This window comes from Balaenoptera physalus (genome assembly GCF_965194825.1).
Source record: "Balaenoptera physalus genome assembly, chromosome: 1".
Classification (NCBI taxonomy): domain Eukaryota; kingdom Metazoa; phylum Chordata; class Mammalia; order Artiodactyla; family Balaenopteridae; genus Balaenoptera; species Balaenoptera physalus.
In genome coordinates, this window is record NC_138882.1 from 184,421,857 (window position 1) to 184,446,922 (window position 25,066).

At 49.0% G+C, this 25,066-nt stretch overlaps 1 protein-coding gene across 1 annotated transcript; it reads right to left on the reverse strand.

The window, feature by feature from the left end:
* Positions 1–440: 440 nt before the first annotated feature.
* LOC309658823 (chymotrypsin-like elastase family member 2A) lies at positions 441–21,322 on the reverse strand (the record flags this gene model as incomplete). The annotated part of the gene is made up of 9 exons (XM_082457846.1): positions 441–2,127; positions 3,109–3,254; positions 5,422–5,558; positions 9,193–9,321; positions 10,470–10,567; positions 15,769–15,857; positions 16,870–16,978; positions 18,207–18,340; positions 21,298–21,322. The coding sequence occupies 9 exons, from the start codon at positions 21,320–21,322 to the stop codon at positions 1,918–1,920; spliced, it is 1,077 nt and encodes a 358-aa protein (XP_082313972.1). The 3' UTR covers positions 441–1,917.
* Between the last annotated feature and the right edge of the window lie 3,744 nt (positions 21,323–25,066).

Sequence of the window (25,066 nt, forward strand, 5' to 3'; positions counted from 1 at the left end):
TGTCTCCTATCGCTTCCCAGTCCCTGACCTTGGCTCGTCACTTGTCTGGGTTTGGAACTCCAAGCTGCACACGGTGTGCCCCTGGGCTGGGACCACTGCAAGGCTCCACTGGCCCCTCTGCAGTTGCCGGGGCGGCCTCTACCAGAGGACAGCTGGCAGCTTGGCTCTGCTGTTCCTGGAACCTGTCACGGGCACATGTGCCTGCCCTGGCTGCTGTCCCGGGAACCTAGGGCCTCTGCCCGGCTGCCTCGCAAGGCTAGCTTTCCCCATTGATCCCCTCTGACGTCTGGCCAGGCTTTTGGCTGAGACCTGCCCTGTTGTGCTTGTGTCTGTGGCTGGGAACAGCTGATGCTGGGTCCAAAAGACAGGACAATTGCTCCTGGCCCTGCTCGGGGCCCCCAGCGTGCTGCCAGGGCAGCCGCATGGTGACTCACGCGGCAGCTGGGGCTGGAAAGGATCCTCGGATTTGGCTGGGAAAAGGCCCTAAGCACCCTCCCACCTAATCCGTCTCAGGCCAGGCTCTTTTGAAATGCTGGTGGCACCCCCAAAGCTGGACTCAGGTTTTCCTCTGCCAAAAGGGGACCAGAGCTTTCCCCCAATGGACTGAAAAAACCTTGTAAGTAACGGCCACTCTCTTCCTGATTTTACCTTTTTCTGCAACAAACTTTTCTGGAACTTCTGGTGCCTGTAACCACTTGTTGGCAGAGAAATGCCAGCAGGCAGACAAATGAACAAGGAGCCCTCAGGTATTAATGGGAAAACTCGGAGGCAGCCAACTGCTTATTTTGACAGTGCCCATTTGACAATGTCCTTTTACCCCTGGGACTGCAAGCTCACGGCTGTGACATCACATTTGATTTTATAATGGAGTGTCGGTTTGATTTAATTAAACGGCTCTCTGTAAATTCAGCTTGAAATAATGAAACCAGATGCCAGCTTTCCCTTCTTTGGGGGCTCTGTCACAAACACCACAACCCCGACTTGTTCTGCCTCCTAAAAAAGTGGATGAGTCCTGGTCTAGTTCAAGTCCCATTTTACAGAAGAGCAAACCGAGGTGGTGGCACTGCTGGGAGGTGGGTAAAAAAGTGCCCCGATCGGCACGGTGTCCTCCTCTTCCCCTCCAGCATCCATCACCAGGCACGATGCCTCCTCTGCCCTCCCCCAGGTCCCCCCCCCCCGCCCCCCCGCCGAAGGCCTGCCCTTCCTGTGACAACTCTCCCTGTTCTGGCTGCTGCCACCTACCTCTGATTGTATCCATGGCTTCTCCCAAGATTGGTGCCAGTTTTGGGTTTTTTTTTTTTTAATAAAATTTTTTTCTGGTTTTCATTATAGATGAATGTTTATTCATTGTTTTTAAAAAATAGGAATTGAGCTGGTGCGGAAGTTTGTGAGGCACTGGTTTTGAGCTAAAGGCTAAAGCTCTCTGGGGACACATTCACAGTCATAGTGGGATCAGCTCAGCCCCATTTACCTGGACTGCCTTGGTCTAAAACAGAAATTCCTGCATCCCAGGAAACTTCCCAGTCCAGCGCAAACTGAGATGATTGGGCACCCTACAGAACAGCTGGGGGACCCTTTAGAATGACTAATTTCCAATAATTAAGGCTGTGGGGATCTCAAACGACCGGGTTTTGGGCTTTGCAGATAAATATAGCATTGGACAGTGGGGTCTGGGCCTACACGTAGATAAGCAGAAACAAAACACCCCATGAATCCTAGGGAAACTGCTATTAATGCTGGAGGAGTAACCTTTATTTTCAACCTCTTTGGACAAGACCACCCTCTATGTGCCTTTTCACTCAACTCACACAGAAATTTTGGGGCCTATGGGGGATCCTGCAGGGGTTGCCCAGGTCTGCAGCCTCCTAGCTCTCAAGAGGAGGGAGGGGGTCCTCAGAACTCAGGTGGGCATGGCCCTCATGCGGCCAGGGCCAGGGCAGGGCCTGGGGGGCACAGGGCTGGTCCGGTTCTTACTGAATTGATCCAGTCAATGTAGTTGGAGAACTGTGTGAAGACGGAGGGCTTGTGGTAGTAGTTGCAACTGAGGGAGGACCCGAAGCTGACCACGCTGTGCACTTGCCACTGGCCATTAGCCGCCTGGCAGTTCAGTGGTCTGCCGGAGTTCCCCTGGGGAAGGCCAGAGTTCTGTCAGGAGGGGCCTTTGAGCTTGGGTGGGGCGATGGGAGGGGAAGGGGCTACCCTTCAGAGCCCCGTGTTTTACATGTTGGCAGTGCATTTATATTGTTCCACGGTGGGTTGCCATGTTCTCGGAGGCCAGCCCTTGCGGTCACAGCTCAAGATGGCACCATAATACCAACAGGAACTAGCATTTATTCTTTCTGTGTGCCTGGAATGGTGCTAAGCACTTTATAGGCCTTATCTCATTTAATCTTTACCAAAACCTGTGAGGTAAGGGTTGCAGTATCCCCATTTCATCAAAGAGGAAAACAGAAGCCCTCAGACTGAGGCTGTGCAAGCAGTAAGTGAAGGAGCTGAGATGTGTCCCAGAGTTAGAATGCCACGCGCTCAATCACCACCGGCCATTTCCTCCCGTTGACGGAGTTTCCTGGGGGCCCGTCTGCCTGGGCAAAGAGTGTAGGGGCCCAGTGTGATCTGAAGGACACATGAAGCTCCTTCCTGCTCTGTCCCCACTCTGCTTCAAAGTCCACCACGTAGCAAGTCCTTTTGGTTATGACACTGTATCAGAAAGGCTCCGTGGCAGCTACCATGAAGGGATACGTTGGGTCATGAATGGGATTAGATAAACTTGAAATCACCTTAGAAAGGTCCTAACCCAGCAAATATGTCCCCTTGGCTCCCTTACTACACAGAGGAAAGAATAAGAGAGATGACAGTAATGAGAGACCTCAATGAGACCCAAGGAAGGACTTCCCAGCAGTGAGAGGGTAGACACTACTACAAGGAGAATCTCAAAACATCTTTTCTGGAGACGGCAAGGACAAAGGTCAGGGTTCAAATGTATGAAGCTGTTTCCCAGTGCTTTTGCCTGCAGGTGGGAGGATGGAGTCTAGGACCCTGAGAGACTCTCCCAATCCTCAGCCTCATTTTGTCGGTGTGTGTGTGGGGTCACCTACTTCCTGCACTCACATTGCAGGTGGAGATCACACCATCACCCCCAGCACAGATCATATTGGTCTTCACAGTGCTGCCCCACCAACCAGGTTGGGAGCACGTGGCAGAGTCCACAGCCAGCAGCTCGCCCTGCTGCAGGATGTCAGGAAGTGCTCCGCTGGCTGCATGAGACAAGAGAGAAGGTGTTACAGGGACAAAGGGACTCCTGAGAAAAAGCAAGTAGTGGATGCCCAGCCCCTTTCTTTCTGGTCCCTCTTACTTCCCTCCATCCATAGGGTTGCCATGGGAGCAGCCATGTTTGCCCATACCGTATCCTCACAGTTGATTGGGTAGTGTTCTGGCCACTGCTGATTGGTTCAGGGGTGAACACCTGACCCCAGCTAAGCCAATAAGCTCCTTTTCCTGGGAATTTGGGGGTGGGACTAAGAAATCCCAGCCAGAGAGGATATAAACCTGGGAGCTGTTGGTAGTGGCTACCATTTTCTTCTAGGGAGAGAAGGATGAAGTAGATCCACGAAGAAAAGAAATTCTGAGAGAGGGTTTCCTGAGTTCCTCATAGTCTTTCAGCCCCTGATTCTCTCCTGTTCCTGAAGCCTGGCTGTCTCGGGCCTTGGCTGAGTCTCTTAAATCCTTATAACAAACTCTCCATTTTGCTGTGCTGGCTCCATGGTTTCTACCACTTACCTTAAATATGACAGTGAGCCTGCTGGCATTTGGAGACCCAGCTTGGGAAAAATACTTGAATGCGTTGAAAGTAGAGCTTTCCTAATGGCTCCCAATGACACTGCCACCATCACTTTCATTACTATCATCACTGCTACTCATGTCAAAGACTAATAATATTCTTCACTTGCATTTTATTAGGCCGTTCAAGATACTAAGCTAATCCTCACAGTAAGTATTTATTCCTATTTTGGACATTGGGACAGATGGGACATTGAAGCCAAGAGAAGTTAAGCAGCTTTCCCAAGACCATTCTAATTAACTCTAGTCTAACCTGTATTATATTTTGCAAGTGTATAAGCATTTTCACATCTCTTTTGTCATCTCTTTTAATCTTTGCCAACTGTATTTCCATTTTACAGATGAGAAAATTGAAGCTAAATTTAAACAGCTAGTGACCAACAGAGCTGGGAATAAAGCCAAGCATTTGGACCCTTCCCTGGCTCTTGCTGCCTCCAGTGAAATACTTTCTGCCTGGGTGTTTTCTGATAAATGAACCAGTGGTTGTGCTTGTATCTCAATAAGCATGAGATACATTTCCCACTTCTTACTTCTGCTGAGTTTCCATGTATCCATGTTTTTGCAGATAAGCCAGGCAAGAGGGTGATGCTAATTGGAGTGTATGTGTATTGATGTACCTCTGTAAAAAACGTGTCACTTACAGATATATGTCATTATGAAAAAAAAAAAAAACCACTTATCTGCATGAGCCTTCCTAGAGTTTTCCAAACCTCTGGTGATTTTACAAGGGGAGGGCAGGTCCTCTGTTCCTTCTTGGTGGCCTACTGTCATTGGATTTCTGACCCTTAGGGCTTATGTCAAAAGGAGACCCACATGTAGCCAGGGTCTGAGCAGCAAGGTCAGGTGGCACGTGGGACAGATGAGTTTTGAGATGGGGAGCAGAGAGTCTGATGAGGGCCCCAGGGACCTTTGTGGAGCTCTGGAATCCTGAGGTCACAGAGTGAATGCTATTTTGGACTCTGGCTTTGGGCCATAAAGAGGGACTTCTGGGGACTTCCCTGGTGGTCCAGTGGTTAGGACTCTGCACTTCCACTGCAGGGAGCATGGGTTCGATCCCTGGCTGGGGAAGTAAGATCCCACATCCCACATGCCACGTGGCATGGCCAAAAAAGGGGGAGAAAAAAAAAAGGGACTTCTAAAAAAAAAAAAAAAAAAAAAAAGGGACTTCTGTGCCAGAAGTCATGTAGTCAATATAACCCTCATTCTGTCATAGCGACAGTGACAACAATTAACACACACACCTACTATGTGCCAGGCGCTGGGCTAAGTGCTTCCCATGGATTATTGACAACTCTGTGATACAGGTGCTGTTATTATCCCCATTTTACAGATGAGGAAACTTCAGTGTGGAAAAGCTAATTAAGTAACGTGCCAAAGGTCACATAGCAAGTAAATGGAGGAGCTGGATTTGAACCCAGGCAGTCTGAATTCTTATCCATCTAGGCTATCCTGTTTCTCCAAGGCAGCAGCCATTTTTTCCAGACTCCCTGGATGATGAGTGGGGAGACAGCCCCTGACTGGACAGGGGTGACATCACCTCCCTTCCCTCCCTTGGGATCCTTGGGGTTCCCGGCACCCACTTACTCTGCAGCCTTCCCCAGCCCATGACATAGCAGATGCAGTTGTTGGGTAGAACGGCGCCAGCGGGCGGTAGGCAGCCTAGCTGGATCTTGTCAGTCAGGGCGATGGGGTGGACCAGTCTGAGCAGGGCAATGTCGTTCCTGGGTTGGTAAAGAGGCAGAGCATAAAGAGAGGGTTGGGGGCTTCCCTGGTGGCGCAGTGGTTGAGAATCTGCCTGCCAATGCAGGGGACACGTGTTCAAGCCCTGGTCTGGGAAGATCCCACATGCCGCGGAGCAGCTGGGCCCATGAGCCACAATTACTGAGCCTGCGCATCTGGAGCCTGTGCTCTGCAACAAGAGAGGCCGCGATAGTGAGAGGCCCGCGCACCGCGATGAAGAGTGGCCCCCGCTCACCGCAACTAGAGAAAGCCCTCGCACAGAAACGAAGACCCAACACAACCAAAAATAAATAAATAAAATTAAAAAAAAAAAAAAAAAAAGAGAGGGTTGACTGGTCCTGCCCCAATTATATTTCTGATTCTAGCCCCAGCGGGGACCATTGAACCCCCTCCTCGGCCAGCCTGATGGTGAATCGTCCTTCTGTTGGGGCTATGAGGGATTGGGGAGCAGCTGTGGTTAAACCCCAGGATTGCATTTTGTCCCTGGTGGAGCTTGGAGCCCTAAATTCCCCTAAGGCCTTTGAGGGGACTGTAGAGAACAGGGAGGGCAAATAGGTTTGTCTTGCAATGTCCACTGTGATGGATTAGTTGTGGCTGCCTGGCACGCTGTGTTGACAAGGATTCTGAGGCTCTGTCCAGGGTCAGCAAGGAAATAAACCCATGACTGCTTGGTAATGTCTGTCCCAGCCGTATGCTTCCTATGTTTGGTTTAGGAAACGGTAGATGTTCAGGCTGAAAGGCCTTTTTGCCTTTATTCTTTACTCTCCCTTCCACCTTGAGTTCTGCTGCCAGATTTATCCATCAGTCTCATGTCCTTGTCTAGGAAACCTTTAGTGATTGGCAGATTACATTTTCCACGATGGCTACAATGAGATCTGCCATCCCATTGGTGCTTGTTGCAATGTGATGTTGACACTCTGTCCTTTGAGAGGAGGGGTCTGGGTTTCTTCCCTCTGGTTGAGGGGTGGGGGCCTGTGATATAGAGGAAGTGACACCATGTGACTTCTGAGACTAGGGCATGAGGAAATGCAGCTTCTGTCTGGTCCTTCAGGATTCCTGTTCTTGGATCCTAACCTCCGTGCCGTGAAGAAGCCCAAGCCACATAGAGAGTCCACGTGTATGTGAAAAGGCCCTTCTTCACTCTCTGCCCACCCATCTCCTCCCCATCTCTTAAGGCTTCCCTGGACCCATTCTGTGTCATTTTACGGCTTTCCAGCGTCTTGTCTGTGTGTATTTCATCTAGTTGACAAGTCCCTTTGGGGGCAGAGACTGACTCATGACTCACGGACACCCCGCGTCCTTTGTGCACCATCATTGGTGCTGGACCACAGCAGGCTGCCTGGATGAAGGATCACAGGGTGTTTGGCCACAGGGTGTCCTCCTCCTCTCCCCAGGGCTGTGATGCGGAGTCTTCTGGAAGATTTGGCAGAGTGAACTTTCTGGGCAGCCATTCAAGAGTGGCATCTTGGGCTGCAGAAGAGGCCTTGCATGTGGATAAATTATGCAGATTTGAAGAGATGGCTGGGGTTCTTCTTTCTAAAGGCCCTTCTGGAACTGCAGATCTGCTCTTGGGGATTGGGAGAGGATGATGGATACCTCTGGGCTTCGGGAAGGTGATGGGGAAGCAGGAAAAGGGAAGATAACTTTCTGTCCCCAGAAAGTGGGGCCAATGACGACAATCATGGTGACAATGATGATGAGAGTGTATTGAAGATGTGCTCAGATCAGGCCTCTGCTGGGCACATCACACCTGATTTAATGCTACTTTCTGGATCTGTAACTTCAGGCAAGTTCCTTCACTTCCTAGGTCATGGTTTCCTCACCTGTGAGTTGGGGATAATAACAGTACCTCCCGCCTGGGGCTGTTGTGAGGAATAAATATGATAACACTCAGGAAACACCTAGCACAGTGCCTGGCACAAGGAAAGCACTAAGTGTTATTTGGCGTGATTGTGCAAACTAACTCCTGGGGGTGGAAGAGGGCTCACTGGGAAGGCAGCCCGGACTGTGAGGTTCTGGAGGGTTGGCGACCCCCACCACTCCTGCCCGTCCTAGTGGAAGACCTGGCTGGCTGGGCACAGTCTCTGCTGGTCACTGGAGTGCCTATTCTTGCTTGTGTCATCAGAAAGGGGGAGTCCCCTGAGCTGCAATGAGATGCTCGGGTTTAGGCGGTCCCCTAAACCCCACAGGACTGGGGCCTTGTGTGTTTCACTCACTGTTGTTTCCTGGTGCCTAGAACAGGGCCTGGCATATAGTAGGTGCTCAACAGATACCTGTGGAATGAAGGCGTGAGTGAACCCATGGCTCTGAATTTTGTTTAACACCACCTGGATCTCAGGATTAGTGATGATGAAAGAAGTCTGATGTTCCAGCAAATATTCCCTGCCCCTACATGTGCCCGCTCCCTGGGATAGGGGGTGGAGATTCAGGGGTGAATCAGGCATGGCCCAGCCCTTGCAAACTTCTGGCTAGAAGGGGAACTAGACTTGAATTAATCTCTAATGCACCTTGAGAGTGGACCGGGCGGGAGGGAGGGGTTGATTCCGCCAGTTTTCTGACGGGCAGAGAACCTTCCCGTCCTCTTCTTCCTCTCCCTCCTTTTTTCCACTTCCTGGGACCACTCCCCTCTACTTCGATGGCTCAGACATAGATCCCAGCGCTTACACCTCTTTATTGCACCATTATTGTACTACTACTGCTAATAGCCCACACATATGGTTTCTATCATGTGCCAGGACTTTTTCTAAGTGCTTTACATACATTATCTCATTTAATCCTCACAACAACCCTAGAGGTAGACACTATTACTGTCTTTATTTTACCAAAGAGGAAACTGAGGCACAGAAAGGCTAAGGAACTCGTGCTGGGCCACGCGGTCAGTATTCGTATCTAAGCCTCCAGGCTCCAGAATCTCGACCCCTAACCACCACCCCGCACTGCCTCCCAGCCACACTTCTGGCCATGGGCTCCTTGAGAGCTGATGTGGTGACCTGCGCATCTCTGTGCGTCCAGCACCCAGCACGGCGTGTGGGACGTGGCGGGTGAACATAGGATGGTATGTGCTTGTCTATGAGGAGGTGGGGGAAGCGGAGTTGCCATCTCCCTGCAGGTGGGGGAACAATCACTGGGGGGCTTTGCAGAGCTCTGCGCCCCTTGCCAGCTTCCTGTGTGTGTTACCCCAGGCTGTCCCAGCAGAGTGTCACGGAATCCTTGAAAAATGTCAAAGGCGTGTTGGGAGGGGGCACAGAGTAGGGGACAGCGGAGGGACTGTGTCCTACTCCACTCATAGACTCCACTCATAGTGGGGCCTGCAGACCTATCCCTGTGTCCCCAGGACTTGGCACAGAATAAATACAGGGTCAGTGAGTGCCTGCGGTGGACGGGGGAGCTGCAGGCTTAACTGGCAGGAGAGCCAGGTCGCTCTGGCAGTCTTTGCCTCTCCCTCCCCTAGTCACACCCCAGCCCAGGCATCTTTGGGGCCGAGAGCTCCTCCACCGTCCCTACAGAAGGAGCAAAGGATGGGGCAGGGTTGCACCCACTGCCTTCTGGGAGACGCCCCACCCCCACTCTGCACCCCTGCCAACCCACCCCCCAGCGCACCCAGACAGAACACACCCTTTGGAGAGCTGGTTGGAGTTCCATTCCTCTTGCACCACAAGCTTGGAGACCTTGACGACCAGCGAGCCGGGCTCATGGGTGGCGAGGCAGTGCCGGCACAGCACCACGCGGTAGGTCCTGGAGGAACTAGGAGAGAGGGGGCCGAGCGGGGAAGGTAAGCTCTGGGCTGTCCTTTGCTCTCTCTGGGCCCCTATGGGCAGGGACACCCCAATCAATGCACTGTCTGGAGGCCTGGCTCTGGGAAGTGCTGGGATGGGCCCAAGTCAGTGCCTGCTCCAAGAGCTCCTAGTTGGCGCTGGGAATTTTTCTTCCCTTTGGGCAATCGGTTAGTTATAATAACTATAACCAAACAGTAATTACAACTATATTATACCAACTATAAACTATGATATAAAATAAAAGTTATAATAATATAAACTCTGTGTTACTGTGGGGGAAGTGAGATGGATACAGAGATAACAGCAGTCATTTACCCTCAAGGGTATCTTTTAATTTAACCCCTCACCTCCCGTTTTTAGATGGGGAACCTGAGACTAAAGGAGAAGTAAATGGTCCAGAGTCTTGCAACTCGTTAGTGACAATTCAGAGCTAGAACCAGGACTCCTGATGCCCAGGCCTCTATTATTTCCCCCCGCCCGCCTCATAGAACTTGTAAATCAGGTGAGGAGAAGGGACCTCTCCTGGCTATGAGAGCATCACGTTGGCCCAGCGGAAACTCCAGTGAGCACCAGCCAGTGTGAGATAAGCAGAGGACGTAGGGAGGGAAGAGGACAGGTGAACAACGAATGTCACAGAGCCTTTCCTGTCCCTTGTGGGCCTTTATAACGGTGCTAGTTCACTTTTATTGAGCACTTACTAAGAGCCAGCCCCTTTAATGCATCATCACATTTAATCCACACTAAATTCCGTTACCTGATTGTTAGCAGGTGATGGTATTGAGGCTTGGAGTAGTTGTTCAAGTTGCTCAAGGGAACCCAGTTCCAGATGTGGAGGCCACACCTAGTTCCCCCAAGAGGACAGGAAATGGGCCTCCTCCCTTTCCATAGTCCCCCTCAGCGCCCCGCAAGGGATACTTAATCCATGTCATGTATGGGCCCATCAGCTGACCAACAGACTGAACTATAGATTGATGAGAACTTGTTTCTCGGCTGAGGAAGTGGTTATGTGCAAGGCTCCTTTATACAGGGTGGTTCAGGCCATCTGGGCTCCAACTCTGAGAGATGAGCACTGCCCAGTGGGATGAGTGGGCTGGGAGACTGGGGAAGAGCATTTACCTGATGTAGTGGGCAGCTGTCAGGACCCAGTTTTGGTCTATCAGAGACCCTCCGCAGGTGTGGCGCCACTGGCCATTGGAGCTGTACTGCAGGGAGACCTGGGAAGAAGTGCAGGTGCTCTGGTCACTGAAAGGACCAGGCTCCTCTGCTCTGCAGCTTCCCAGCCCTGAGAGCAGGGCCAGGGTAAGTTGAGCAAGGCACTCACCTCAGGTGCAAAATCTAAGGGGGCACCAAGAAACTCAGTAATCAGGATAAATAACATTTTAATAATCTGTAGAAAATTAGCACAAAAAATCTCTGATGAACAAAATGTCAAAAATTTAAATAAAGACACTATTAAAAAGTAATTGTTGGGCTTCGCTGGTGGCGCAGTGGTTAAGAATCCGCCTGCCAACGCAGGGGGCATGGGTTCGAACCCTGGTCCGGGAAGATCCCACATGCCGTGGAGCAACTAAGCCCGTGAGCCACAACTACTGAGCCTGTGTGCCACAACTACTGAAGCCCGCGCGCCTAGAGCCCGAGCTCCACAACAAGAGAAGCCACGACAATGAGAAGCCTGCGCACCGCAAGGGAGAGTAGCCCGCCGCTCGCCGCAACTAGAGAAAGCCCGCGTGCAGCAAAGACCCAACGTAGCCAAAAATAAAATACATAAAAAGTAATTGTTTTGAACATCTTTCGGCAACATGACTTGTTGGGGTTTCTCCCTTCTTGGGAGCTATTTCTTTAGGACATATTCCTCCAATTTAATATGTGTAAACCAAAATTTTGATTTCCACCCCCCCAAGTCTGTGCTTTCCCATCTTGGTAAATGGCAACCCCACTGTACCTGCTGCTCAGGCCAAAACACTTGGCAGTGAATTTGATGCTTCTCTTTCTCTCAGATGCCTCATTCTAATCTACCAGCAAATCCCGCCAGCTCTACTTCCAGAATATGTGGACAGAACGCATTCCTCTTACCACCTCAACTGCTGGTCCCAACCATCTTTAACTCTCACCTGGATTATTATTGTAGCTTCCTATGTATTCTCTCTGCTCTCACCCTGGCCCCTCCCTCACCCCATTTCTCAACACAGCAGCCAGAATGATCCTTTTAAAATGTAAGCATGATTATATCTCTTCTCTGCTCGAACGGCCAGTGGCTCCCCCTATTACACAGTGTAAAACCCCAAACTGAACAAGGCTCTACAAGTCTCTACATGACCTCCCTGACCTTATAGGCTCCCACTCCCTTCTGCTCCAGCCACACTGACCTCCACGAGGTTCTGGAAATACACCAAGCCCACTTCTGCCTCAGGGCCTTTGCACTTGCTGTTCCTTCTGCCTGGACTATTCTTCTCTTATGTATTAGCATAGCTTTCTCCTTCACTTCCTACAGGTCTGTGCTCAAGGTTTTCTTCTCTGTGAGGCCTTCTGTGACCTTATCTAAAACAGAGTATGCACACTCATGTGCACACGTACATCCTTACACACGTATGCACACATATGAACACACACGTCTCTTTTCCTCTGGTCCTGCTTTATTCGTCATCATAGTATCTATCATCACCTGACGTTATGAATTTACCCATTCAATTGTTTATTGTCTCACTCTCCCACTTTAATATAAGCTCTGTGAATTTTTTTCCCACTGCTGTATTCCAGGTGCCTAGAACAGTACATGTCTCATGGTGGGTCCTTAATAAATTGAACAAGTGAGTGAATCAGCAAATGAATGAATGAATGAGTGGATGAGTGAGTGAATGAATGAAAGTAGACTCACCAGGCAAGGGTCTGGTCTTTCCTGCAGAACTTGTCACCTGTTGCTCTAGTTTTTCCCTAAGACTAAACCCACTCATAGGAATATGAAAACACATAAGTGTACCTTACCCTACAGCTCAACTTTTAAAAAATATTTTTGTATTTTTTAAAAATGTATTTTATTTAATTTATTTTTAGCTGCATTGGGTCTTAGTTGCTGCGCCCGGGCTTTCTCTAGTTTCGGCAAGTGGGGGCTACTCTTCATTGCGGTGCATGGGCTTCTCATTGCAGTGGCTTCTCTTGTTGCGGACCATGGGCTCTAGGTGCGCAGGCTTCAGTAGTTGCAGCATGTGGGCTCAGTAGTTGTGGCGCGTAGGCTTAGTTGCTCTGCGACATATGGGATCTTCCCGGACCAGGGATCGAACCCGTGTCCCCTGCATTGGCAGGTGGATTCTTAGCCACTGCACCACCAGGGTAGTCCTTCATTTTTTTTTAAACAAAAACGTGTTTCTATTTAGATTTGATAGTTTAAGAGGTGTGGGTTGAAACTTTAAGGCGGTTGCATTTGGCACTTCTTGGTTCTCTGCCAAAGCTGTCCCATCTCCTTCCCCTTCCTTTCAAGTCCTTGCCAAGGCCAAGCAGAGAGGAGGGAGGTGACAGCAGAGCATTGTGTGCTCTGACCAGGGTTCCCATGGAGGAAAAGCAGGAATGATGCCTGCTTTTCTCCAAACATCCTCATTTCTGATTATCTACGTGGTATTTTCTTGTTTGCTTGACATTAAGAGGCCTTAGATGAACTGGCTTTTTAAACAATGCTTAAAATTAGATAAAATTAAAAAAGATACCTAAAAGGATGTCCCCACCCCAAAAATCTGAAAATAGGCTGAAACCATCCTACAGATGTGAAAATTTGAAATAATATGGAAACATATAATTTGTGGGTAGCTAAGTGTGGGCAAAAGAGCAAAGGTTGAACCAAATTTGAATCTCCACTTTCCCCCAGGCTAACGGGGTGACTTTGGGCAATTATGTAACTTTTCTGAGCCCCAGTTACCTTGTCTAGAAAATGGGGATCATAATGCCATAATGCCTGTCTGGGGCTCTTGGGATGATTAACAATTACAATAGCTAACACTTTAAATGTCTAATAATTTGAACACTTACTATATACTAGACACTGTTCTGAGCTCAGAGTGTGAATCAGCTCACATCCTAATCACAGCAATCCCATGAGGCACTATTATTATTCCCATTTTACAGATGAATAAACTAAGGCAACCGATAGAAATTTGTACAATGTGGTCCACACCATAAGGGCTGTTATACATTTTTAATATTACCCACCAAGAAAGGTAAATTGAGTTGCTCCACTCATACAGCTACTATGTGGTAGAGCAGGGATCGTCTGGCTCCACAATCTGTCTGGAAACTTTACACATCCTACTTTAATTTTGAATCACCTAGCACTTTATTTTCGAGTGTCTGGTGGGTTATGATCTAGGATCATAATCTTGGGGTGAGTGTGGAACAAAAGAGACCTCTCAGGCAACTCAGAGCAAATTATATTTGTTTAAAATTTATTTTGTTCGTTATGAAAAAGTTTGATTTTTTAAAAATATTGCATTAAAATATTCATTTTGGTTACTACTGAGTTTTGTGGTGCCCCCTTAGATTTTGCCCCCAAAGTGAGTGCCTTGCTTGCCTCACCCTTGTCCCCACCCTGCTTGACCTGCCCACCAACCCCAATAAAAAAATCTCCCAGGGAAGCAGAAGCAGGAAGTGTAGAGAGACACTTCCAAGACCAACATTAATCGGTTCCCAAGGCAAGGATGCGTTTGTACCAGCAGTGTCAACGGGTCCAGAGGATGAGGAAATATTTTGGTAGGCAGCACTGATTGGTTCTCAGCACAAGGGTGACTGACCTCTGCTTAAGGGCGAGGTATAGGATCCCTCTTCCAACTTCCCAGAAAAAATATATTATGGGAGTGTGAGAGAAGTGCCAAAAGAATTGGCAAAATACACAGAGCCAAGTGTATAAATTGCGAACTCTCAGTCACCATCTATGATTGAAGCTCTCTTAATTGAGGGGAAGATGAACGGATGTTGCCATTCCCTCGGTGAAACACACTGATGGCTGTATGGGGCGCCCTGAACACTCACCGCTCGCACTCACCCCAATTCAACCTTTTTGTTCCCAAACCTGTGTATGCCAGTTGTGCTCGTATTGTAATTATGTAAATTGATTAAACATGTAACCGATGAAACATGAGTTCAAAAAGTGAGTTGTGATTTATTTGGAAACTAAGTTAAATGCTTGGAAGAGACCAGATAACCCTGACTTTAAAAAAATTGCTGTGAAATTAGGCATCGACGAGAAAACTGAAAAACTGAGAAAATAGGTCATAAAAATGTGGAAGAGCTCATTCCGATGGCTTCTTGAATGTCTCACAGTCATTGCTCTATTCTAAAGAAATGGAATTATAGATGATGTGTTGGGGGGGGTGGTTTACACAAGACGGACTGGTGAACAAATATATATTTACAAGTTTTAAATTAAAATAAAATGTTTAAAAAATGTATGTGTGGTTTCTAATAATTTCGCTATAACCAACCTTTCAATTACTCAGTCCCAATCATGTCAGATTAGAGAGATTTTACAATATTTATTTATGTCAATGTAAGCCTCACGTATTTTCTTCGGGAGTCCTACCACTAACAGGTCCTGGTCATTTATGCCCGTACCCCAACCAGAATTTTTAGTCTCCGTATCACTAGGATTATTTTAAGGTAAGGAAGCATTTATTTTCATTGGTAACATCTACTTGCCTGTAGTTAAGAATTAATTTGCGGGACTTCCCTGGTGGCGCACTGGTTAAGAATCTGCCTGCCAGTGCAGGGGACACGGGTTCAAGCCCTGGTCCAGGAAGATCCCACCTGCTGTGGAGCAACCAAGCCTGTGCACCACAACTACTGAGCCTGCACTCTAGAGCCTGCGAGCCACAACTACTGAGCCCGTGAGCTGCAACTACTGAGCCCACGAGCCTAGAGCCCGTGCTCCGCCACTGCAAGGAGAAGCCTGTGCACCGCAATGAAGAGTAGTCCCTGCTCGCCACTAGAGAAAGCCCGTGCACAGCAGTGAGACCCAACGCAGCCAAAAATAAAAAAAATAAAAAATAAAAAAGAATTAATTTGCACTGGTTGGTTCCTTAAAGCAAGGAATGTTTGCATAGGGGGTGATGAATGGTTCATAGGATAACAGTACATGTGTAAGCAAGCGTCTGATTGGTTAACAGAGCAAGACTGTATTTGTGAATTTGTGTGTATGGGTTGTGGGGTAGGGCAGGTCTTTATCGAGGCTGGAGAAGGCACCTCTCCCTCCACCCCCAAGGTTGACCAAGGGCACAGAAATGTACTTTTTATTGGCGAATTTTCCCATCCTGCCCTCTGAGTCCCCACCAATCCTCATCTTTGCCAGTGCAGTAGACCCCGTGGTGGAGGGCAAAGGGGTGATGTGAGGTAGGTAAGGGCAGGGGGGCAGAAGTGGAGGGGTGGGGGGACTCCCCTGCCAGGGACAGCTGTTGGCTCTCACATCTTCACCTCCAACCACCCTGGGCAGGTTGGGCAGGTAAGTGGGGAGCCCACAGCTGAGAGCTGTGAAAAGAGAAAGGGTTGTGAGCCCAGGAAGCAATGACGCAAACGATGTAACCTACACTTGCTGAATTCCCAAATCCCAAATAGAGAATCCCTGTTCTGGAAGGATCCCCACAGGTTGTAGAGTCCTGCCCTTTGCTCCACTTATTTGGAGCTTCACTCCAGCTTTCTTATAACCACAGGACTGAGTCCAGTGGGTACAGGGAGGTCCCATCCCCAGTCCCACCAGGAGGCTGAAAAAGTGCCTCTGGATGACAGGACTTACCTCCAGCCACCAATGTAGACAGCAGTAGGGCCCTGATCATGGTGTGTCTGTAGGAGCCCGATATGTGTGGCCCTGGCTAAGGCCCTGGTTTTATGAGTGAGCTTATCGGCCAGAGATACACTAGGAATATGCAAGATGGGGATTTTCTCAAAGCCCAATGGAAAAATGGCCTGTGTCCAAATATTTTTTTCCATTTCCCCCACCTGTCACCCTGGCACTACTTTGAAAAAATGCCAAAGGTGGATATTGAAATATGGGTTCTGTCTGCTTTTAAGAGATTATGTTATGTGTTAGGGGAAGAAGAAAAATATTGTTGTTGGTCCTTGGAGTTGTGTTTTCATAGAAAAGATTAGGTTGGCGTGCTGAGCAAACAGCATTCTAGGCCAGTGGTTCTCAATGGAGCTGGTATTGCCTACCAAGGGGACATCTGGCAATGTCCAGAGACATTTTTGGCTGGGGATGGGGTATTACTGGTATGTAGTGGGGAGAGTCTAGAGATGCTGTTAAACATCCTATAAGGCCCCGGGCAGCCCGTCACAACAAGGAATTATCCCACCCTGAACATCAGTGGTGCCGAGGTTGAGGAAGCCTGTTCTAGGCCATGTTATGGCTTGCTGTGTGACCTTGGACAAGCCGTGGAAGTCTCTAGGCCTGGGGCCTGCCCTTCTGTGAACCAGGCAGAGAAACACGTGCCCGGTCTGTTTTGCAACAATGTGGTGAGGATTTGAAAAACACGAACGTGCTTACCCAGGAGAAGCACAAAACAGACCCACACAGGTAGGGTTTGGCAGTCCCAGCAACGGGGAGGAGGGGGTGCTGGCCGAGGAGGGCTTTGTTGGGATGGATCAAGATGTATCTATCATCTCCTCCTAAGACGACAACAGTTTGTACTTCTCCAGTAACTTCATCTGCCAAGTGGGGTCAGAGCAGGAACTTCTTAGAAAGGCAGGCTGACACTCACCAAACATATACATCAGATGCACTCACATGTCTTACCTAATCTAAGCCTTACACAACCTTGCAAAAGGGCCCCATATTTCAAGCAAGGAAGCTGAGGTTCAGAGAGGTAAAGTGACTTGCCCAAGATCACACAGCTTCTAAGCAGCAGAATGGGGATTCCAACATAGGTTGGTCTGATTTCCAAGCCCCTTTACTTGATGCCGCTGAAGGTGGCCTTCCAAATGTCCTCCTAGCACTGCAATAAGCCCCTTGTTTTTGGAGGGGGTGGGGGAAGGGTGGAGAAAATGAGCAAGGGTTCCTGATGGATGTTCTTGCTCTGCCTTAAACCTCCACTCTTATTGCTTGTGGTTTGAGCATGGTGCCGGGCAGGCCAGGCTCTGGTGAGACAGTCCTGCTCTGTGACCACAGATTCTACCTTTTGCCCAGCTAGGAAAGCAGAGCAGAAAGTGGACTCCATCTGTTAAGATCTGAGTTCAAGCCCTCACTGAGTCAGATCTGAGCATTATAGCTTGGAGGGACAAGTCACTTCTCTCCTGGGCCCGAGTTTCTTAGATAACAATCCAGGCCTGATTGCAGGATCATTGTATGGGTGAGAAAATGGGCGTGAGAAAATTTTGTAATCTCTCACGGATCATGAGGAAGGTGAAGGAGGCTGGGGTACAGAATCCCGTTGCCCTAGACGTCAGAATATCTGGGTTCTAGTCGCAACTGCATTCCCTAACTCCTTTAACAGTTTGGGCTCTTGTTTATAATCTGTAGCAGTCACTACAACAACAAACTATTTCTAAAGTTTCCTATTTTATCTTGAATTAATGTGACCATGCCATTCTGTTCCATGTATCTGTGTTTGTTTTAGTATAAAATAAGGTTTTCCCTGTATGAGGTCACTGGACGAATACCAGTTTTGTGCATGCCATGGGCTTGCCATGTGATCCTGGGCAAGTCACACAGGTCCTCTGGCCTGGGGCTGCCCATGAATGAAACAGTGAGAGGGACATATGCCTGGCCTATTTCACCACATTGCTGGGAGGGTTTGAAAGTGACAGAAAACTTCATCAAACAGGCTTAAGCCAAAGAGTCATTCACTGGGACACAAGATGGAAAAGTCCAGGAGCAGGGCTTACTTCAGGCACAGCTGGATCCAGGGCTCTGGTGATGTCCCTAGGACTCGGCTTCTCTCCAGCTTTTGGCTCTGCTTTCCACTGTGAGAGTCCACTCTCAGGCTCCATCAAGTGGCCTGTAGAAGTTCCAGGTTGTCCTATGGGGACAAGAGGGCTACAGAATCTCTGACCCAGGGTTTCTCAACCATGGCACTATTGACCTCTTGGGTGATGGTTCTTTGTTATGAGAGCTGTCCTGTGCATTGTAGGATATTTAGCAGCAATCCTGGCCCCCACCCACTAGATGCCAGCAGTCCCTTCCCTCCATTTCTGGTCGTGACAACCAGAAATGTCCCTACACGTTGCCGAATGTACCCTGGAGCGCAAAACCATCCCCTCTTCCTCTTTCCCCCATTTTGCTGTTCTAGCCTCGCATCCCTCATCCTCAAACACATCAGGGAATGAGTGAGAGCTTCCTGGTAGTTCCCGCAGAAGTCCTGCAACTCTCTCTGATTGGATCTGCCTCAGGTCACATGCCCATCCCTGAACCAATTGTTGTGGTGGAGGAGGGACTGCTAGGGTGGATTGGCCAGGCCTGGAGCACAAGTCCCACCTTTAGATCTGGGCTCCAGGCTCCTGATGGAGGTGCGGGGGAGGGACAGCACCAAATAACAATGGAGGCTTCTGGAGGCGGAATGGAGGCTGGGAGAGAGAGTGGGTTTTACAGCCCACTTCCCCCTCTGGGGCTCGGTCCCCCATTGATCTGTTGTGGGACAACAAGGCAATCTGTAAAGTTCTAGCCTCGGCTGGGTCTTTGAGGTCTCAGCGGGAACAGGGAGATGCAGATGCGAATTTCTCACGGGACATATGACCCATTCACAAGGGTTCCTCTGAGAAGCCATATGCTCAGTGGTTAGAGGCTTGGGTTTGCACCCCTGTGCCTCCCGGTAGTGACTCTGGTCTGGATCGTCGCTACTCACAGAGTGGTCTGGACCAGCATAGCTTAGGATCTGGTTTGAAATGGGGACTCGGGGGGACTTCCCTGGAGGTCCAGTGGCTAAGACTTCGCCTTCCAATGCAGGGGCTGTGGGTTTGATCCCTGGTTGGGGAGCTAAGATCCCACATGACTTGCGACCAAAAAGCATAAAACAGAAGCAATATTGTAACAAATTCAATAAAGACTTTAAAAACGGTCCACTTCAAAAAAATCTTAAAAAAAAAAAAAAAGGAAATACAGACTCAGGACTTCCTTGGTGGTCCAGTTGTTGAGACTCCGCGCTCCCAATGCAGGGGCCCGGGTTCCATCCCTGGTCAGGGAACTAGATCCCACATGCCGCAACTAAGAGCCCGCATGCCTCAACGAAGATCCCGTATGCTGCAACTAAGACCTGGGGCAGCCAAATATATATATGTGTGTGTATATATAAATATAAAAGAAATGCAGACTCTCCCACCCAGGCCTACTGATTCAGCATCTGCAGTTTAACAAGATACCTAGGTGATTCTTCTGCACATTAAAATTTGAGATGACCTGGGCTAGAACAATTTAATCTCTTTAACTCAATTCCTTCACTTACCAAATGCAACAATAACAATCCCATCTATCTCTTAGGATTGTTGTTAGAATTAAGCAACGTTTTATTCATTTAAAACACTGAGAATCATAAATGTGCAATAAAATGTTCACTCTTCAAGCCTTAGACCTGTAGGCCTCAGCTATCAGAATAGCACAGAATTCTTCAAACTTTTCCATCAAAGAATCCTAGGAGATCAGGGGTTGGCAAACTGTTTCTGTAAAGGACCAGATAATAAATATTTTAGGATCGTGGGCCATACGGTCTCTGTTGCAACTACTCAACCCTGTTGTTACAGTGCAAAAGTAGCCCGATAGGCATAGCTGTTTTCCAATAAAGCTTTATTTACAAAATAGATTTGGTTTGCAGGCTCCCGTTTTCAGTAGATTAATGATGTGGGGTCTAGCATGCAACAGTCACCACGAGAGCAAAATGTCTCCGGAGTCTCATTCCTCATCTTGAAAGCTTGATCTGAATTTTGCAGCTTATTTCATAGCACAGCTGGGTTTATTTTAATGTGCATTTTTTTCTTCCCACACAATCTTCATAGGAAATCAGTGCTTTGGGAAGATGCTCTGTGTTTATTCTCTGCCATTACCTGCTCCCCAGCCCATCACCTTGTGAAGCTTTGCAGATAGGTGCCCCCCACCTGATGAGAGTGAGCTTCAGAGGACTGACCCCCACGGCCTGCTGGGAATGCTTCTCCTAAGGAATAAAAGGGAGAGGGAGGATTTCCTAACAGGGGTCCAGGTGTGAGGTCAGTAGTAGTAATGATGCCTCCGATCGCAAGCCTCTGTTATTTTGTTGGCTCCCAAAGGGAGGGAGGGAGGGATGGAGGGGAGGTGCCCATTTTACAGATGAGAAAACTGAGGCTCTGAGAGGTTAAGTGACTCAGCTGCTGTCATTGCCTATCAGTGGCAGAGTTCAGAGCTCCAGCATAGTGACCGCCTTCCCTTCTGCCCTGCCATAGTTTATGCTATTAATTTGTGTCCAAGATAACGGAGGGTGTGGGAGATTGCCAGGATGGCTCTGATCCTTCACCCCTCCCTGTATCCACGCCTTTTGTTATGTAACTTTGTGGTGGCCTCCTGGGAGGAGGATGAGAGCCCTGTGGAGCTGAGCTGCCCCAGCCAGACCCAGACTTGACCCCTAGACATATGAGTGATTCCAGCCAAAATCAACAGGGCCACCTAACTGACCCCAACTGACCCCAGGTGTGTGAGCAATAAATACTTGTCATTGGATGCCACTGAGCATTTGTGGTTGGTTTTTACTCAACATTATTAATTATGCTGGAAGTAGCTGATACAGTGGGTTTTAAAAGCCTTTGTGAACGTCTTTGAGCAACAATTCTCCTCTTAGGTTTCTGTCTACGTGGGCTCATTGCCAGCTCCGCTCAAGCTTGTCAGCACACGTGCAGCCTCCACCCTTTCCTGGCAGGGCCACTCGAGGAATCAGTGTGTGAGGGGGGGCCTTGAGATTTCGGGATTAATGGCAGAATAACATGGTTGTTAGTCACACAGGCTCTGGAGTCAGACTACCTGGGTTTAAGTCCTGGTGCCCCATTACTAGCTGTGCAATCTTGGGTGAGGGTTTCTTTTTGTTTTGTTTTGTTTTTGAGCAGAGAAAGGTTTATTGCAGGGCCAAGCGAGGAGAATGGGCAGCTCATGCTCAAAAAGCCTGAACTCTCCAAAGGTTTTTGGGAAGAGTTTTTATAGGCAAAATTTGCAGGGAGGGCTCCAAGGTGTGTAACCTTCCTCTGATTGGTTGGTGGTCAGGTGACAGGGTGGTGTTCCAGGAATCTCCAACATGAGCCTTCTGGCTCTGACCAGTGTGCGGTCCACGCTTGGGCTTGGGCTCAGCCTGAAGTTACCATCCTCTGCCTGGGTGGGGGCCTTAGTTCCTGTAAAAGAACTCAGAGGTAGGTATTAAATTGTTATTGGGTGAGTTTTTAAACCCCTCTGAGTCTCAGGTTCCTCATCTGCAAAGGGGGATAATAATCAGGGTTGCCAGGATTATTAAATGAGATTGAGTATATAAAGCCCTTGGATGGTACCTGGCACACAGATTACCAAGTGCTCAGTACACACTAGCCACGGCGCCTGCATTAGACACACAATGGCACTCTAGTGGGTCATTGGCATGAGGGCTCTCAGGCCCCCAGGCCAGGGGAACTCCTGCCGAGGCAGAAGGTGGAGGTGGAGGGTCACTGCCTAAGTGCCCACTCTCCCTGGCTCCCAACCACTGGTTTGTGACCTCTTGGACAAAGTCCACAGATCCTTGCTCTCATCCCAGCCAGATCCCAGGGAGTCCTTCCTGACCCCTCCTTTGCCTCCCTCTTACACTCCCCACCTCGTACTTTAGATTTTGCCGGAAGGGAGGAGTGATGGTGTATTTATCTCCTATTGCTGCTTTAACAAATTACCACAAATACAGTGCTGAAAACATAAAAGTGTACTTTTTACAGCTCTGGAGGTCAGAAGTCCACAATCGGTGTCACTGGGCTAAAGCAGGGCTGGTTCCTTCTGGAGACTCTAGGGGAGAATCCTTTCCCTTGCCTTTCCCAGCGTCTAGAGGCTGCCTGCATTCCTTGGCTTGTGGCCCCTCCCTCCATCTACAAAGCCAGCAGCGTCGCATCTTCAGACCTCCCTCTGACTCTGACCCCCTGCTTCTGTCCTCATACCTCCTTGTGACTAATCCCTCTTATAAGGACTCTTGTGATTCCACGGAGCCCGCCTGGATAATCCAGGCTAACCACCCCATCCCAGGATCCTTAAATTAATCACATCTGCGAAATCCCTTTTGCCACATAAGGTAATGCATTCATATGTTCTGGGATCTACGGCATGGACATCTTTGGAGGGCTATTATTTTGTCTACCACAGATAGGCATTGACCCTTGTATATAACAGTGGATCTTGTCCCTGAATCTGAGAATTTCACACTATTGCTGAACAGACAGAACTGTGGCTTATGTTTTTACCATTTATTAGCTAATAAAAAGTAGCTTTGATAATCCAATCACATTCCCAAAAGTTATATAGATTTGGCACCGGGGGGTGGGGGATGCTGCTGTCCAACACTATACATATGTCTCTTAAATAATTACTGAATTATTACTGAATTACTGAACATATCTCTCCTTTCCATCTGCAGCTTGATGGTTGGGGCCCCATTAATTCTGGCCTAGAACATTGCAGCAGCCTCCTAACTGGCCTCCCTGCCTCCATTCTTGCCTGCTCCAAATCACCCTCCATATAGCTGTCAGATGAATGCTTTAGTGTGTACATCTGACCACAGAGATCACTTCTCTATCTAAAACCACTCTATGGCTCCCTGTTGCCCTCAGAATAAAGTCCCAACAACCCTCTACCATGGCTACAAGTCCTTCCAGGAAGGGCCTTTCTCACTCTCTAGCCACATCTCTTGCCCCTCCCTGTTAGGGTGACTGACCATCCCAGTTTGCCTGGGACAGCACTGAAAGTACCAGTTCCTAGAAAACTACTCAGTGCCAGGACCACTGGTCACCCAGTCCCTGCCCTGTGCCTTATGCTCTAGCAATACCTTGTGCTTGGAAATTCTTCCAAGCAGTTACCGTGACTTTGCTTATGGCCTTCCCTCAGTCAGGAAAGTGACCCCTTATGTTATCCCCCAGGGTATCAGTTAGGACTGTGCTGAGCTGCAAGTAACTGAAAACTGGACTACAGTGGTTAAAACAAATGCAGGTTTATTTATTTCTTACATAACTAGACATTCAGAGAACGGTTGCTGGCATCAGATCTGCAGCTCGATGATGTCTGAGCTCACGTCTCTGTAATTCTCTTCACCACAAGAAGGTTGCCTTAGTTCCAGGCATCATATCCATATTCATATTCATCACAGGGCGGTAGAGCATGGTGGTCAAGAGCATGGGCTCTGGGACCAGATGAACAAACTCTGGATCCCAGCTCCATCACCTCCCAGGTAAATCACCTTGGGAAGTCACTAACCATCTCTAGCCTCAGTTTTCTCATTTGTGAAACGGAGATGATGTTAATAACCCATGTCTTAGGATTGTTTTGGGGATTAAGTGAGGTAATACATGTAAAACCTGTAGAACGGTACCTGGCACAGAGTAAGTGTTCAGTAAGTGTTAGCTATTACTTTGATATTATAACTGCAAGGGACCTGGGGACAGCAAGAATTTAGCATTTTTAGCCTCCAGTATAGAGACAACTACAAAAGGAGGAGGCTGGGAATGAAGTTTGGGTCAAGCAACCAGCAGCATCTTCTGTATTTTGGTACCTTCTATTCAGATGTAAAGAATACATTACACTGGGCATCACCACCTCTAGGAAGCCATCCTGGACTCTTCCTGCCAGCTCTCACTGGTTTAAGTGTCCCTTTGCTATGCTCCTGGACTGTATTCCTACCTTCACACTTACAGCAGGAAACTCAATGATCTGTTTATGGGTCTGTCTCCTGCAGAGCAGGGATCTTGTCTGGACCATCCCTGGATTCCTATGGCTGAGCTGGTGCTGGGCTCCTTGTAGGCCCCATTGCTGGTTGAGAAAATAAAGTATTTTTTGAGAATGAGCTTGACATCGTGGGAGGCCATGGTCCCCATCTCCAGGAACCAAAGTCTGATGGGGAAACTGGACAACTCATGGACCAACCAGAGGCAGCCGTAGTTGATGGCTTTCCTAAGAGGACTTCAGAGGCTGGGTTGGGGGTACCACCCTCCATAGATCAGCACATCCTCAGGAGCGCCCTGGACCAGAGACCCTATGGTCAGGGGTCGGGGGTCCCGCTTGGATGTACCTCACTGGACACTGGGCCCCTCTCTCTTCTGGCCCCCCTTGCCCTCCAGTCGGCCTCAGGACCAGAAGGCCCTGCCCTGAGCCTCTTGCCTGTGCATCACTGGCCGTCTGTTCCTGTGATCTGGCCCAGCTCTTTCCTTTTCTGGGCCTGAGCTTCCCTGCCTGTCTAGTGCAGTGCAAGCTTTCCCACCTCTGACCTGCTGTGACTATGTGTGGAAGCCATTGCAGTTTGATCAGGGCCTGGTGGTTCACGGCTTATGAGATGTGCGGGGATGGGGCAGGTGTCTTGTGTGTCCTTAACTCATATTCCCTCAGGCACCAGGTGGCTTCCTGGGGGTGCCCCCTCCACCAGCATCCCCAGCAGCTCCCTCCAAGGCCTAACCAGCCTGGCTGAGGGGGGTCTCTCATTGCACCCCTGGTATGGAAACGGGCAGCCCCTAGAGAGCCCGGGAACCCGCAGGGGACGCGCAAATCAAGAACGCGGGACGCGCAAATCAAGAACGCAGGTCGC